Raw genomic sequence first — 15,657 nt, forward strand, 5'->3', positions numbered from 1 at the left:
TTTCTTAAATTTTGTTCTCTATGCATTTCTCTGAGTTTGACATGAAGCTGCAAACCATCATGTCGACCAACTTCAACACCAGCTTCACCACGTTGGGTTCTATCTCTCTCGTTGTTCCTACAGAGTTTAGTATAACTTTTTCGACTTAAACATATTTATGTCTGACTCAGCTCAAGTCATCCGATGCTTGGATGTGAATGCTCATATATGGTGAAGCTTTCCATGGTGTGATAAAGACACAAAGAAAGTTGTGTAGCAACAAGAAGTTTTAACATTCCACTCCATTTCAACATCCCATATATGGGCGAAGGATACCACATATGGGGTGCTAGCATGGTACCTGCACCCAAAAATTTCTCATGCAAATCTATTTCCCGTTTTTTGAGTCGCACAAATTCCACCTATTCAATTCACCTGCAAGCTCGAAGGAGGGTTGAAATGTGTCATCACCATAATACATATCAGTACCATGAAAATTAGTTACAAAATATCGGTTTTCCTCCAAAAATGAGTGATTGAATCTTTGAATGCAGACAAACCCATATTACCAGTAAATTTTGCAATTCTTCCGAGTGTCAGTCCAATATCTTACTCCCGTTCACTAAATTCACAGCCATATCAACTGCCTTAGCCAATTCAATGGCTGCTCCAACATAGGTATGAGGGGTTAACTCCAACAGGTCAGCCTTTGCTTGGGTGGGCAATTCCAAACCTTCTATGAACTCCCTTATGCTTTCCTCAGTAACTGATCTTCCTCTGGTTAGCTCTTTCAGCTTCTCATAAGGCTCTGGGATGCCATATCTTCGCATAACCTACATATATAGAGAAGAAAAAACATGAAAACTAACGACAAAACTTCTCAATTTGCTACAAAATAAGGATTATTTATACGGAGACTCCCTAAACTACTAAAAATTATCACTTTTAACTCCCTAAACTATAAAAGGATACAAATGAACCCCCTAAACACTCTAACCCCTTCCGTTACTGCTCCATAAGTTAAAACCAAACTTTTGACATTTTAGAGATGAAAATACCCTTCACCATTCTATATATTTACAATTCCATTATTATTGTTTTTTAATTTTTTTTAAATATAATTATTGTTTTTAAAATATTCTTTGTAAATATATTTTTGCAGAAAGAATATTTAAAAATAAGAATAATAATAAAAAAACTCATAATACAAATATATGTATATTAATTAGTTTGATGAATATTTACCTTGAAGTTCATGCATCTCAAAAATCTCCTTCCAGGATTATTCTCTTGAACGCAGTTTTCAAAAGAGCTCTCATGCCACAGTAGCAGGACATATCACCCAAGTTTTGTGGTTGTTAGCTACTGGATGTGATTTCCTTCTTGTTTGAGCTTGTGTTACTACTGGATGTTATTTTTTTAGTGTTTGGTGAATTATGGAGATGAAGAGGTTTAGGGAGTTGGATTCGAGGAAAATTTAGAGGAAGTGCTACTGGGTGTGTCAGTGTTGAAGGATATTTTTGTCTCAAAAATGTAAAAAGTTTGATTTAATTCACGGTATAGAAACGGAAGGTGTCAAAATGAAACACACCAATAGTTAGAGGATTCATTTGTGCACTTTTATAGTAAAGGAGGTCAAGGTGATACTTCTCAATAGTTTAAAGAGCTCACTTGAACGCTTTTGTAATTTATGGGGTCAAAGTGATATTCTTCAATAGTTTAGGAGGTCTCCATATAAATAACCCATAAAATAATCAAATGCATTAGACATGAACATGATGACATACATCCACCAGGTATGTCTACTTTCCATAGATGACAAACAGTACCTGGATGGGACGAATGGAGAGCAAAAAAAAAAAGATGGTTGAAGAAATAGAATTTAATAATTAATTTTGATAATATTTTATATTTGGAATTTATTTTAGCATTGGTAACTTTTTAGCTAGGGTTTCTTGAATGTTTATAAATATATTATTATGTAGTATGTTTGTCAGACTAGTAGGTAGATATCACCTTCAAAGGTAATCATTTATTACAGTGATGTCAAGCCCAAGCCAATTTCTAGGGCCGAATTGTGGATCATCAAACACAAACACCTGCACTCTAAAGAATGGGATCATCCTCCGCAGCTAGTACTTGTTAGTAACCATTTATGCATCAGCTCTCAGCAAATTTGTGCTCTCACTATAAAACTATATGGGTTAATCACACTTTTCACCCTTATATTTTGATTCAAATTTAGCTTTAGTATCTATAATTTCAAATTGAACAATTTGACTCCTAAACTTTTAATGTAGTTTCAATTTGGTCACACGTCTAAATTGGATGTTAAAACTAACAATTTTTGCAACATTTTCTAAGATATACATATAGACAAAATTAACAAAAATTTTAACGGAATGGCCAAATTGAAACTAGACTTAAAAACAAATCATTGAAATTAAAACAATAGGGACTAAACTGAAATTTGGATTAAACTATAGGGGTGAAAAGTGTAATTAACCCAAACTACATATAAGGCTCTCTGAAGGCATTTAATTGTCCCATTAAACACAGAGTGATCCATAGTAATATATGGCATAGGATGAATATCAACCTATGAAGTAAAATCATAGAATGGTTTATTTCATTCAAACAAGTGTCGAGAAGGAAAGATAAAATAAAATCAGTCAATCACTGTCACTAGCATTCAATATGAGTTATTGATGGCATTCAGTTAAAAGATTTTCTTTAGCAGTCACAATATTAATCCTTCAAATCTGTAGAGAGGGCCAAAAAAAATTCAGATTGAATATGATATGTAAACTAGGAGAAAGGAACATACAGTCTGTATTGGTTCCGCAAGTACCTCCCATGACTCATTCAAGTCTTCAAACAAAGAAGCTTCATTAACCTATGGCAAAATTAGTTCAACAAAAAAGTCAAATAATGAAAGGGAAGTAAACAATGGCAAGGGCAATGGAGAATGCTGCCTGATAAAAGTCAAATAGCAAATGCTAATTTCATCATATCAATAACATCAGAGTAATAATGTGTGACATAATATTTTCATAAGAAAACAACCTATAATAAGCAGATAATTACTACTACACTTCTACCGTTGACAAGATGAAAAGTAGTTAGTAATTATGCAGTAATGTTTTTTGATTTAACTTTTTACCCGCAGCTTTGATATTCCCTGTAATGTACTTCTGTACGCAAGAAGAGAATGTCCTAAACCTTCACCCATAGTCCTCAGAACTGTTGAATCAGTTAAGTCACGCTGCACATAACATACAAAAACAAATATTTACTTCCAAAACAGAAAGCATGTCTCACTCTATCACCACCACTAAAATTAGATGAGAAAAATTCTAACTAACAAAATCCTTCCTTTTACTGGGCTTGGTTTATACAGACTTAACTTGGATCTGCAATATGGTAAGGAAATCATATTTTCCCAATGCCATATAATCTTCTACCCTGCACTTTTGGTTCCTAAAAATTATGTAGCTTATCAATGTTACTGAGTATACTATGGGACTGTATATATCTTTGCATGGAGAGCACACACACAGTTCTACCTGCCAACGTGAAATAGGCAACTTCATGCTTAAATGGGATAGACCTCCATTAGCTTTCCCAAGATTGCCCTCACTATTTTCGAAATCAATGGGATTTACTTTATGAGGCATGGTTGACGACCCAATCTCACCAGCCTTAGTTATCTGCTTGCATTTGAACATGAAAAACATAAGTGCTAGTTGAGGAAAACCAGTAGCAACATATTCACAAATATATCAGAAAGCTCACCTGCTTGAAGTAACCTAAAGATACGTAGCCCCATATGTCTCTATCAAAATCAATTAAGATGTTGTTAAACTGGATAAGTGAGTGGAAAAGTTTTGCCATATAGTCATGAGTTTCGATCTGCATAGCAAGTTCAAATTGTATTAAATTAAAAGAACAGGTAAACACATGAAGATGCTTGCATCACAAGCCCTCTGTAAATTTCATTAAAAAATATCCCTAAATAATCATTCTGTTTTTAAAAAATATTATTAGACCAGTGGTTCAAATTATGACATTGATAATCTGGAGCAGCAACTAACCTATAACACATGGCTAAATTATGAAAGCATTTGCTAAAAACAATAGGAGCAAGGACTGGATGTAAAAAATTGGAAGGAGAGTCCACTAATGAGTATCTAATAGATAATAAAGACTACCGACTTCTCTAGCTTTGATACATAGAGCAGCGGGGGTAGTGGATGGTTGGTCTGTACGAGTCAACAGAGAACAGAGAGCATATCAAAAGGAGCTATTAAAATGTGGTTACAGATTGCTAACTTAACACGTGTAGATAAAATTTCTAGGAATTATTCTGGCCTGCAAAAAATTATAGAGAAATCTAATAAAAACTGAAGTGAGAAGAAATTTCGTGCATGGAACACACACCTGAGTCACATAGGGATTGAAACTTAATCCGAGAGAATTCACAAACTCCTCTGCAATTTGAGGCCACTTAATTTCAGGGTATGCAACAAGATGTGCATTGTAATTTCCAACTGCACCAGCGAACTTCCCCATTATCTCAACTTGAGAAATATCCAGCCTTTCCCTGCTTAATCTGACAGCAAAAATTGCAATTTCCTTTCCAAGGGTGGTAGGTGAAGCTGGCTACAAAACAATAAACCAAATAAGTGATCTATTGATGACTCTATTAGCTCTAAAACCATTGTTCAAACACAATTGCATGCACCACCATATGCCAGGCAGGTTAAGTATACAACTTTACTCAACAAAGCATATATCCCAACAATTTGAGTTAAAGTAAATAAACCATTTTCCTCCAATCAGTTGTAATTTTTCATCAACTCCACTTCTTCCTTTTAGTCATCAAATTTAGTTATTTTTAAGTGATTATGCATATTCTTGATAATCCAATGTATGAAGGGTACTAATCAGATGGAGCAGTCTCTCTCTCATGAATTGCAGTGCAACATCTATATATCTATTATTTTTTAAAATAAAAAATTCATCTACCTGCCCATGAGTGCGAGACAACATGGGAACATGAGCATTAGCTTTAGCCATGTCACAAACTGCATTAATTAATTCATCCATGACAGGAAATATGACACTGTTCAAAGCTTCTTTCAGCATCAATGCATGGGCAAGATTGTTAATGTCCTCGGATGTGCAGGCAAAATGAAAAAATTCAAGCACCTACAATGAAGAGAAGGTTAGCTACTCAAAATATTTCAAATAGCAACAGTAATAATGAAAGACACTGCAACTTAAAGACTGGCTACAGTAACAATTCAATTATGTCAAATACACTAAGGCAGTCATTATACTATCTTGAGCAATTGAAAGAGAACAGGTTAGCTGTTAAAAAATTTTGCATTAGCAAAATTAACATCATGATAGGCATCACAACACAACACTAGCAGTTGAATTATGTCAAATAAATGTACTAAAGCTGGTCATTTTAGTAACTGAAGAAACTGGAGGACAAGTTCAAACCTTCGCAATCTCTGGATGTGATTGGCATTTCTGTTTCAAGAAGTATTCCACTGCTTTCACATCATGGTTTGTCACTTTCTCTATATTTTTAACTTCCAAGGCATCACTTATGGTAAATCCATCAATCAATCCTTGCAAGTAAGACTGTGCTTCCCCACTGAAGCTTGGAACCTCGGTAACTTCAGGAATTTGTGAAAGCTTTAACAACCATCTGATCTGAATGAGGGTTTTAATTGTTAAGAAACGAACATTTCACAATTAAAAAATTACCAAAAGAAAAAGAATTAAAAAAAAAAAAAAAATTCACAAAGAGAAAAAAAATTTACATATAATGAAAGTGGATACAAATATTAATGACAATTGGAAGAATCAAATTAACCAATCTTTGCAGATGACTAACCAACCACTGCATTCCATGGTATGCATAGCTAATACCCATCAATTTCAGACGCTAAATGGGAATAACACAGGTGATTTATGCAGGTCTAAGATTGAAGCAGAACCACAGAGGCTTTTCATAAACAAACTTCCCAGTGACAACATATATTAGCAGAACCACCATTAACAAGTGTGACAATTTTGTTGATCTTGGCTGCATAGCTGGAGTAGATTTTATTGTTATTATTATTATTGCAATAAGTAGCTGGAACAGAAACTTGAAGAAGTCAGCATATACTTTTCCACTCACAAATGATGACACCCCAAAGTTTGTATTAGTACAAAAGGGGATTTCCTAGTCCCAAAAATTGTTTGCTTTATGTTTTCAGAGTCTTAATCCTTTGGAAAATCTGTCCTTACAGCCACTGAAGAACTCAATCCAAATATCTAAGTCAAATCAAAGTGGAATTAGTCAATTGACTTAACACGTAAATTTGTAAGATCCAAACTCAATCAAGCAATGGGTCAAGTACAGTGACATCATCTAAAAAACGATCAAATCTTGTTTGAATCGGCATAACCAATTAGTCAAGTTAGCATACTCCAGTGGATAGCTCAACCACAGAGAAATTCCAAGTCCATGCTTATAAGCTGCTGCAGAAGAATTCATCATAGCAGCAGCAGCAGCAGCAGCATCAGCATCCACACTTTTTGAATTGCATACTGCTCACTAGTTATTATTCATAAACTTGTAGCATTCATCGGTCTATCCGCCAATCAGTCTGTCTATCTTTCTCTCTACACAGACATACAAAGACGCACACACACACTGCAATGTTTTGCAGCAAGGATCACTTAACAGTTATCTGTCGCATACTAGTTTTATATCAAAATGATGCATTGTCTTGTAATTTTCTTGATGTATTATCAGCTAATTCAGCCTACATACCAATCTCAAAAATACATTCTGAATTGATGCATAGCATGCTAAGAAAAATAAGGTCAAATTAGCAATTTCACACAGGCCTACCTTATGTAATCAAGTTTCAAGTTATTTTGAGTCTTCATTTTATGTTTTTATGAATAAGTATGTTTCTGAACAGATTTGTTTGTAATTAATTAAATTTTCCTAAATTTCCTAAAGCATAAATATGATGATTAAGCTCACCGAAAATATTCTCAGAGACAAACTTGCCTAAATGATTTGAGCATGGTTTAGAATATGATGACTCTAACAACACAATGCCGTAAAAACCATCAAAGGGCAGATGAATTTTATATAAAATTTCAGTCATGTGGTGGGCATCTCAAAACTCCTCAAAAAAAATTCTCATCAGTTTTGGCCAACGAAATGACAATTGTATCCAGTATATCACTCCTCGTCTGAGGATTCCAGAACCAAGTTATCAAGACTCATTGACTATTTATTAATATACATGATTGAAACAATGCTAGAGTTTAGCTTTAAAAAAACCCAATTTACAATATTTTAGCTGAACCAAAATTTTTGCACAAGCACAAATGATTTGAATTTAAGCAGAGTCACATTCCAAGCAATTGTGCAGATAACTTTTTCCACTAAGCTGCACAGTGATCTTAATAGTACATAACATTCAATAAATTTCAAGCTGAAGTTTATTAACTTGAGAGCCGAGCCAGATAACTTTGTCAAGACCACCACACAACACTAATTATCAACCAAGCTTTTCCAATTTGTACAAGCATATATACAAAACAATTCAAGAAGAGCTAGCAGCACTGTAAAGAAGTTTATTGTCATCAGAAAAAAGGAATAATTGTATTGTAAATAAGCTAATGTCTTTTATGAAATATTTCCTTTACAATAGGCTCGTGTATTTTAGATTAGAGTCAGCATTTTTTATCTTTACTGTAAAAAATCATTACATTTATTTTATTGAAAAAAAATAAACCACTTTCAAGAAGGAGATTTTAGTTATCCGAAAAAAGACAGTCATAGAAAAATTTGTGACCCCAAAGCATTTAACTTGAATTTTGTTTGTTCAAAATATTGCACTTATTTCAACACTTTGAAACTGTAAGCCACCAGGAAATGCAAAAGTCGATGGTATTATGACCATGATATAAACTATGTATTATAGTGATACTAATCTGATATTATGCTTCATATATTTCTGTCTTTTCTTTCAACCCACTCGTACATGTAACTTAAAAGTGTTCATAACAACAAAGACGATAACAAAGTTTTGCTGTTTCAAGTAAAAATGATATACGATAGAACAATACCTCAACCACAACTCGGAAGTAAATTAGGCCATATTCACTCAGATAAGGAGCCAGGTCCTTGACTTTACCCCAATAACGACCATCCAGAGGTGACAAAGCTGTCAAACTTGAGAGCTCAAAGTCACGAGAATATTCTCCAGACATCTTCTTTACCTACAAAGGTCCAAAAACAGATTAAAAAAAGCATGAAATACAACAAGTGTTAGTGGTCTAAACTAATCCGGTACTGCATCTATGAAAATGTACCAACACTCAGAATATGGAAGAGGAATGGTATAGAAATTATAGGAACATCATACATTTATTAGAAATATACTATAACATTGAGTTACCATAGTCGCATTAAAGGCTTGTTGGATCATTAGCACACATGCATACACACACATACACACATATATTTTTAGTTTTGATAAACAGAATGCCTACATATCAACCAACTGGGGCTAGCCTAGTTGGCGAGAACCCTTGCATCTCATTAGAACTTAGAAGGTCAAGGGTTCAAGTCTTACCATAAGAAAGACTCCCCTCTCCTACAGCCACCAATGTACTAAACCCCAAAAATAAAATAGCCTACATATTGTTTCGTGCTTAGATTGAGCTTGCTTGGCATGGGATTTTTGTTCGTCGCATTGCAAATGCATTACCCTGAAAACTAGTTGCCTACAATTTCAATGGGAAACCTTTGGAGTCAAAGTGAATCAAACTACAATATATGCATAGTTACGCACATGCCTATGTGTATGTGAGCATGCACTTGTGCATGCATACCTAAGAAAGTTTATGCATGTATATAAACTTATACATAGATACAGATATAAGCAACAACTCCTTGGCCTGTTTGGTATCGTTTCAAAAAATTTCAATTTTGTTTTTCTAGTTTTTTGAAATAAAACAATAAAAAGTTTGAAAATAGTCATTTTTTTATCGAAAACAGTTTTGAAAATTTTGAAAACAATGGGGAAAAAAGTTCCAAATGGGTGTTTTTATAAAAATTTCTCCAAACAGTTTTCGAAATCATTTAGTCAAACAAGTTTATACACGTATGTGCATGTGTGCTCCTTGTGGCTGCAGTTTTGTTTTGCTTGATGGATGGATCTTGTCCACTTCCAGGGTTTTGGAAGTATTTTTTAGCTTGTTTGCCTAAGAGTGTGACAATTTCGCCTAGCCTCTCGTATTGTGAGATATTAATCTTAGTAGGCTAGGTGCAATGTTAATACACAATTAATCTTATCCTGATAGGTGCAATGTTTTGTCAAGCTTTTGGCTTGGGTGTGCTGTGTAGACCCTCAGCGTGTTGAGTGTTGACTATCTATACTTTCTTTTTCTTTTTCTTTTTTTTTTTTGGGTATAAAACTAACTGCTTACCTTAAATATAAAAATATAAAACGATTAAAAAAAATAAAACTGTGTTTAAAAAATAAATTAATTAAGCCCGAACTGGGTTTAAGTGACAAGGTTCAGAAAGTTGGATTTTTAATATATCAACACCATTAACCCTAATTACGCATTATAAATGCCAATCCACACTAATCATGAATACATAGGACTGCAAATGAACCGAATTGTTCATGAACAAACTCGGCTCAGCTCGTTAAGGACTTGGCTCAGTTCGTTTAGTAAACTAGCCGAGCTCGAGCTTGCATAAGTTCAGCTCGTTTATTTTTATTTAAATTATATAATAAATATATTATTTATATATTAAATTATATAAATAATATTAAAAAATATATACGGAGCCGAGTCGAGCTTGAGTTTCGTTAAATTAACGAGCCGAGCTCACGCTCAATAAACCAGCTCGATAAGCTGAGCTCCAGCTCGGTTCTTTTGCAGCCTTATGAATACAAACATAGATAAAGTAGTTGTTTTCAATTCGGCAATTGCCACAGCGAGCAATTGTACATAATAATAATAATAATAATGGTATACAAACACAAACACAAACTATTAGAGTGATGATGAGAGAAACAACAACCTTTTCCTTTTCTACGGACATACTACTGATGTTGTTGTCGGAATCTTTGACAATGGCTCTGCAACAACAATCGCTTCTGCTAGGAATAGCTGTGAAAACTTGAAACGAAGCATTTGAAAAGCATGGTTGAAATCTGATAGTAGGGCTGAAATACGACGACGACGGTTGATTGGTGTTCAAAACCCTAGAACAAGCTCCAAACTCCATTCAAATTGAAAGCAGAACAAAAAGGTGCGTCTGTTGTGTTCGCGCTCTTTTCTCTTCCCCAATTTCAATCCCTAACTTGATTATATAAATTATATTTTATCCCTTTAAATAAATGGATAAATTATAAATATGTTTTTTTGAGATTGGCTTAAAATGTGATTTTTTTTATGTATTTTTAATAATTACATTATGTGCCAAGTCTCATTTGAAAAACACCATTTTTTTTTGTAATTTATAATAACTCTTTAACTTTTCGCCTAAAACTGAAACTGAAACGTGAGGCTTTTTAAAAAAATCTCATACTCATTTAATTTATTATCAAAAATTCATTTTCACTAACCATTTTCTTTCTTTATTTATTTTTTTCACTACTCTATATAAGAAAATATTATGAATGAAACCATAAACTCAATCTATGTGTATTTCAATTAATATAATATAATTGTTACAAATGGAATATCTTATGGAGCACGGGATTTTAAAAATTGTGTTGTACGAGTACCGGATATTTACTAGATGCGGGTATGCGTATCGGTACGATCGTACACATATTGGGTACAGCAAATACATTTGGGTACATCGTGGGTACGACGAGGTGATTTTATTTTATTTTTTGTAACTATCACGACCCACTCCCCGTACCCACATCATGATGGCTAGTAACTGAAGTTACCTTTGGCCAATTCTTAAACAAATTACTAAACGCGAGCGGAAAAATATTTAAGTGAGAGTACCAAAATAATCATTGGAGCTCCAATTTTTATAACAAAATTTATTGACCAAAAAGATCGATATTTACATATAAAAATACCATAAAAGTACCGTGTGTGTCTATTCTGCCGTCCTGCATCTAAAACTCTCCTAAAGTTATTTCTGAATTGCATTATTTCTTGGAAATTGGTAAACAACTATAAGTACATGGCAGAGTGAGAAATATTATACTAAGAGCATAAGGGCATAAAATTCACCATGGATAATTATTGGCTAAACAAAGCTTGATATAATACAGAAATCATTTGACATATAATACAGAAATTATATTAAAAAAATAATCATAATCACGGTACAAAATGAAACAGAACAGATGTATGGATTCAAGAGGTGGTCTTACCATAGTGTAACACTTAGCTCCATACAACACTTTGCTCCACACCAGAAATCATAACCACGGTATAGAACAGAACAGATGTATGGACTCAAGCGGTGACTCGTACGAACTTTAGCGGTGACTCTCACCATAGTGTAGCACTTAGCTCCGTACAACACTTTGCTCCATACCAGAATCAGAGTGTCAGTGGATCCATGATAGACAGAGGGTCACAACATGACTAATCAGAGAGCCAATGGTTATTTAAGTCCCCTAAAGCATGGGACTCCCGGAGTGGTACTTATCAAAAATAAATATTTATATAATCATAGTCAAATAATTATTAAAAGTCAAACAAACATATCCATAGATTTCATTTTAAACAAATAGAGTTCAGAAAATAATTTTTGTAATTGAAACATTAATATAATTTATAAAATATGATTGCGTAAAATAAATTATGGTAACTCAAAACATATGTAAAACATAGTATGGTAACTCAAGGTATAAAATAACTCGCTCTAACTTTAATTTCAACTTTTACCTCTCGTTCACTGTGACCCACTAACTATTTTAAACTAAACTCGAAGTTTTATATATAAAACTTGGACGCCAGAGAGAGAGAGAGAGAGAGAGAGAGAGAGAGAGAGAGAGAGAGAGAGAGAGAGAGAGTTTGGTGATGATGATGATGCTCATAGATAGCTATTTATATAGTAAATGAGGCGTGAGTGGCGAGCAGTCTTGGGGGCCATGCAAGTTTGTTGTATAGAAAATATTATATTTTAGTGTATTTTATTTTAAGAAAAATATAATAAAAATATCATAATACTCATAAAATAATTTCAAATAATAACGTAAAGTTAAAATTTTTTTTTGAATCATTTATAATTAAATATTATTAATATAAAATTTAAGGAACAACTTAAATTTTCGAATTGTTTTCTTTCAATTTTGAAAATATCAAGTAATTTTTTTCCAACAACCTTTACCCATGAGTCATGATTTTACTCTTTTTTTATCCTATTTAAAACAATCAAAAAAGAAAAAGAAAGAATTATATAACTTTTTAAACAAGTTGTTTTCTTTTTAGTTTTGATATTGAAATTTTGATTTATATGTTAGATGTTTAGCTATAAATTTTTATTTAAAAATAAAATAAAAAAAAAATTGGCGTACCCTAGCCATACTCGTACCTATACCCTACTTTTTAAAGAATTTGTTGTATTGACGTACCCGTTTCGTACATGTACCCATATCCGTACCCGCATATGTGCTTCATAGGGAATATCTCAAAGGTTACAATAAATGAGAGGACACTACTCTTTACAAAAAAAGAAAGGGCACCCAACCAAATAAACAAATAAAGTATTACAATTCATCACTATATTACAACAATGAAATGGTAAAACCAACAGTTTAATCTTCAAGTCCAAAAAGCATTCCCTGTGTACATGTACAGGCAGGGGTGAGCAAACTAGTAGCTCACCAAACAATCTTGTATTATAACATTATTTATTAAAAAAAAAAAAAAAAAAAAACAAACAAACAAACCTGAGGGTATAATGATACCATACTTATACATAAAGAGCAATGATTGAGACCCCCACCCCCCACATGACCCCCACAAATCTGGACCACTCATGATGTGGACTCTATACATACATGAGTGGCCCCCAAACATACATGGAGGGCTAAGATTACTTTGGGGGTTTGGGGGTGTGAGGGTCATCCCCAAAGGGGTTCTCAAACATTTTTCATACATAAAATCATATCATGCCATAACCTTATAATTTTATTACCTAATCTCTTAAATCCAATTTATTTAATTAACTCCAATTAATTAACTTAAATAAATAAACATATTCCAAACGTCAACTAGACATCATTTTCAATCTATTCAATTACCCAATTGTCAGTTAAATCCAATAGTTAAATAATTCATAATGACATCCAACAAAGAATCAAATACATTTCATTTAACGACTTATACTAGTTAATTTAAATGAACCCACCAATTACAATGACTATTAGCAAGGCCTCTATTCCAACTTGATTATTTAATTAACTCATGCCGATTAGCTTAAATAAATCAAGTTATCAACAAGCATACTCATATCTCATTAACTTAAATAGATCCATATCTCATTAACAAGTTATCAAGCTGAGCGACTACCAATAGAAAAATATGTCCAAATTATTTAATTAACAAACACCGGTTAATTTAAATAATTAAACAACTTCAGTGACTCACTTTAATCATCTACCATAACATCATCACCTACTATCACATAACATAATGCAATCAAGTTTCGTCAAGCCACAACCACCACAACACGCTTTACCGGGCACGAGCCGGAAGGGGGTGGAACATATTTCAAAACGTCATGCTTTACTAGACCTCAAGCCGGAAGGGAGCAAAACCTCAACACACTTTACCAGGCACAAATCGAAAGGGAGCAGAACCGTTATCAATGCGCCACGCTTTACCAGGTGCTAACAGGAAAAAAAGGAACCCTATCTATAGCACTCACAATAACCAATCACAATACATACCATATCCATTTCATTTCCAATATAAAAACAAGTACATTACATGTAAGTTTTCGATTAACCTAAATCCATATCATTCTATCACTAACAATGCAACCTTTCACCAGTTACCAAGGACAGAATCTCTAAGTAATAGATTCATCAATATCAATAACATACAACACAAAAACGGATTCATCAATTTCATCATTTCTGACACACATACTTTATTAATGTAATGTAATTACATTCTTTCCAAAACTCATCACCACCCCAAACATTCAATAGAATTAAATTCTCATTTTTCTTATGCATGTAAAGTCTCGGCATCTTCAAGTTAAATCATAATTCTCAATAAACATAAGTAAATATTCTCAACACTTATTTAAAGTCAAAAAGTCACTATCCTATTTAAGTCAGATCATCTTATTTAAATCACATCACCTCTCTAACACATCACATCAAACCCAACCTAAACCCAACCCATATAAGCCAATAAGTCAAAAAGTGCACTTTTTTAGAACATCCCAAACCAACCCTTAATCATTTATATCAAAATCCTCTTTTGACTATAATTATAAAATATAAACAAGTGTTCACTTTCGAATTATTAACATTTACATCATCAAGTTAATCGGGGGGAAAAAAAATAATTTGATAACTCAATTTATGTTTTAATTCAAAATATCCATTTGCTCTAAACGAGCTAAAATTTCATTCTTTTATTTTCTTGTAAAAAACCGCTAAAACAATTCCAACATTTCATATATGAATTTGAGGTATGAAATTATTATAATAACACAACTCAACTAGTCAAACTAGTGACCAAATACCAAATCACATTAACTTAACTAATAATCTTAGTTCAATTTTGTTTTACACCAAACAACTAATCTCACTTATTTTCTCCAAATTTCCTACACATAATAATTTTCACAACTTTTCCAAAATTAACTAATAAATATAATATTTACATCAAAATTATGAAATATGTCCAAGAGTATACTTTTTAAGGTCAGACGTTCAAAAGTTCACATTTCATATTTTCATTTACAAAAAAAAATGAACAAAACCTAATCATCAATATATCCATTCATCAAATATCATGAATCTAACACTTTTAGAGTTTTTAATCTCAAAACAACTCTATGATTCCAACTTAACAATTTAAACAATATCCATCAACATCAATTTATTTTTCTCAAAAATAAATTCTAAAAAAAGCAAAGATGAGATAATATTTCAACGTTATTTTTCTCAAAATAAACTATCTAATCATAAACTATTAAATTTGTTTTCGGATTTTAACAAATATTGCCAACACAAGTTGATTTTTCCAAATCAATTTCAGAATACCAATATTTTTAACATTTTAACATAATTTTCTTCCAAAAATTATTCAAACAAAAATCCGATATTAATATATGTAATGCTTCCTATCATGATATATTTTCTCAAAATATCCCTAACACAGATTTAAAGCAATAATATGAACAAAGTCCCTACCTCAAATAATGAAAATGAGCAGATCTAAAAATGCAAACCTCACTGAATTTTTGATCTGAGATTACTTCTACAAAGAGTAGGACAAGTTCTCTGGCTTTCATTTACAAAACTTTTGTAAAATCTCAGTTTAAGGACTCTCGTTCGAAGCTCAAAAGTTGAGCAACAATGGAGGTCAAAAATGGAGAGAGAGAGAGAGAGGCACAGAGGAGAATGAGAGACAGAG

At 32.8% G+C, this 15,657-nt stretch overlaps 1 protein-coding gene across 2 annotated transcripts; it reads right to left on the minus strand.

Annotated features, from left to right (window-relative positions):
• Positions 1 to 248: 248 nt before the first annotated feature.
• Positions 249 to 10,462, minus strand: LOC114262762 (uncharacterized). 2 transcript variants are annotated; one of them, XM_082877926.1, is made up of 10 exons: positions 10,106 to 10,462; positions 8,134 to 8,286; positions 5,491 to 5,706; positions 5,008 to 5,190; positions 4,420 to 4,641; positions 3,775 to 3,891; positions 3,546 to 3,689; positions 3,143 to 3,244; positions 2,807 to 2,875; positions 249 to 812 (listed from the first exon to the last, which is right to left on the minus strand). In XM_082877926.1, exons 1-10 carry the CDS (start codon positions 10,310 to 10,312, stop codon positions 576 to 578), a joined length of 1,650 nt encoding a protein of 549 aa, XP_082734052.1. In that variant the 5' UTR covers positions 10,313 to 10,462; the 3' UTR covers positions 249 to 575. The 2 variants fall into 2 exon arrangements, with proteins under 2 accessions (XP_082734052.1, XP_028058958.2); XM_028203157.2 differs by lacking the exon at positions 4,420 to 4,641 and having other exon boundaries at positions 10,106 to 10,395.
• Between the last annotated feature and the right edge of the window lie 5,195 nt (positions 10,463 to 15,657).

Source organism: Camellia sinensis, chromosome 7 (assembly GCF_055761805.1).
Source record: "Camellia sinensis isolate YWXY chromosome 7, ASM5576180v1, whole genome shotgun sequence".
NCBI classification, from domain to species: Eukaryota; Viridiplantae; Streptophyta; class Magnoliopsida; order Ericales; family Theaceae; genus Camellia; species Camellia sinensis.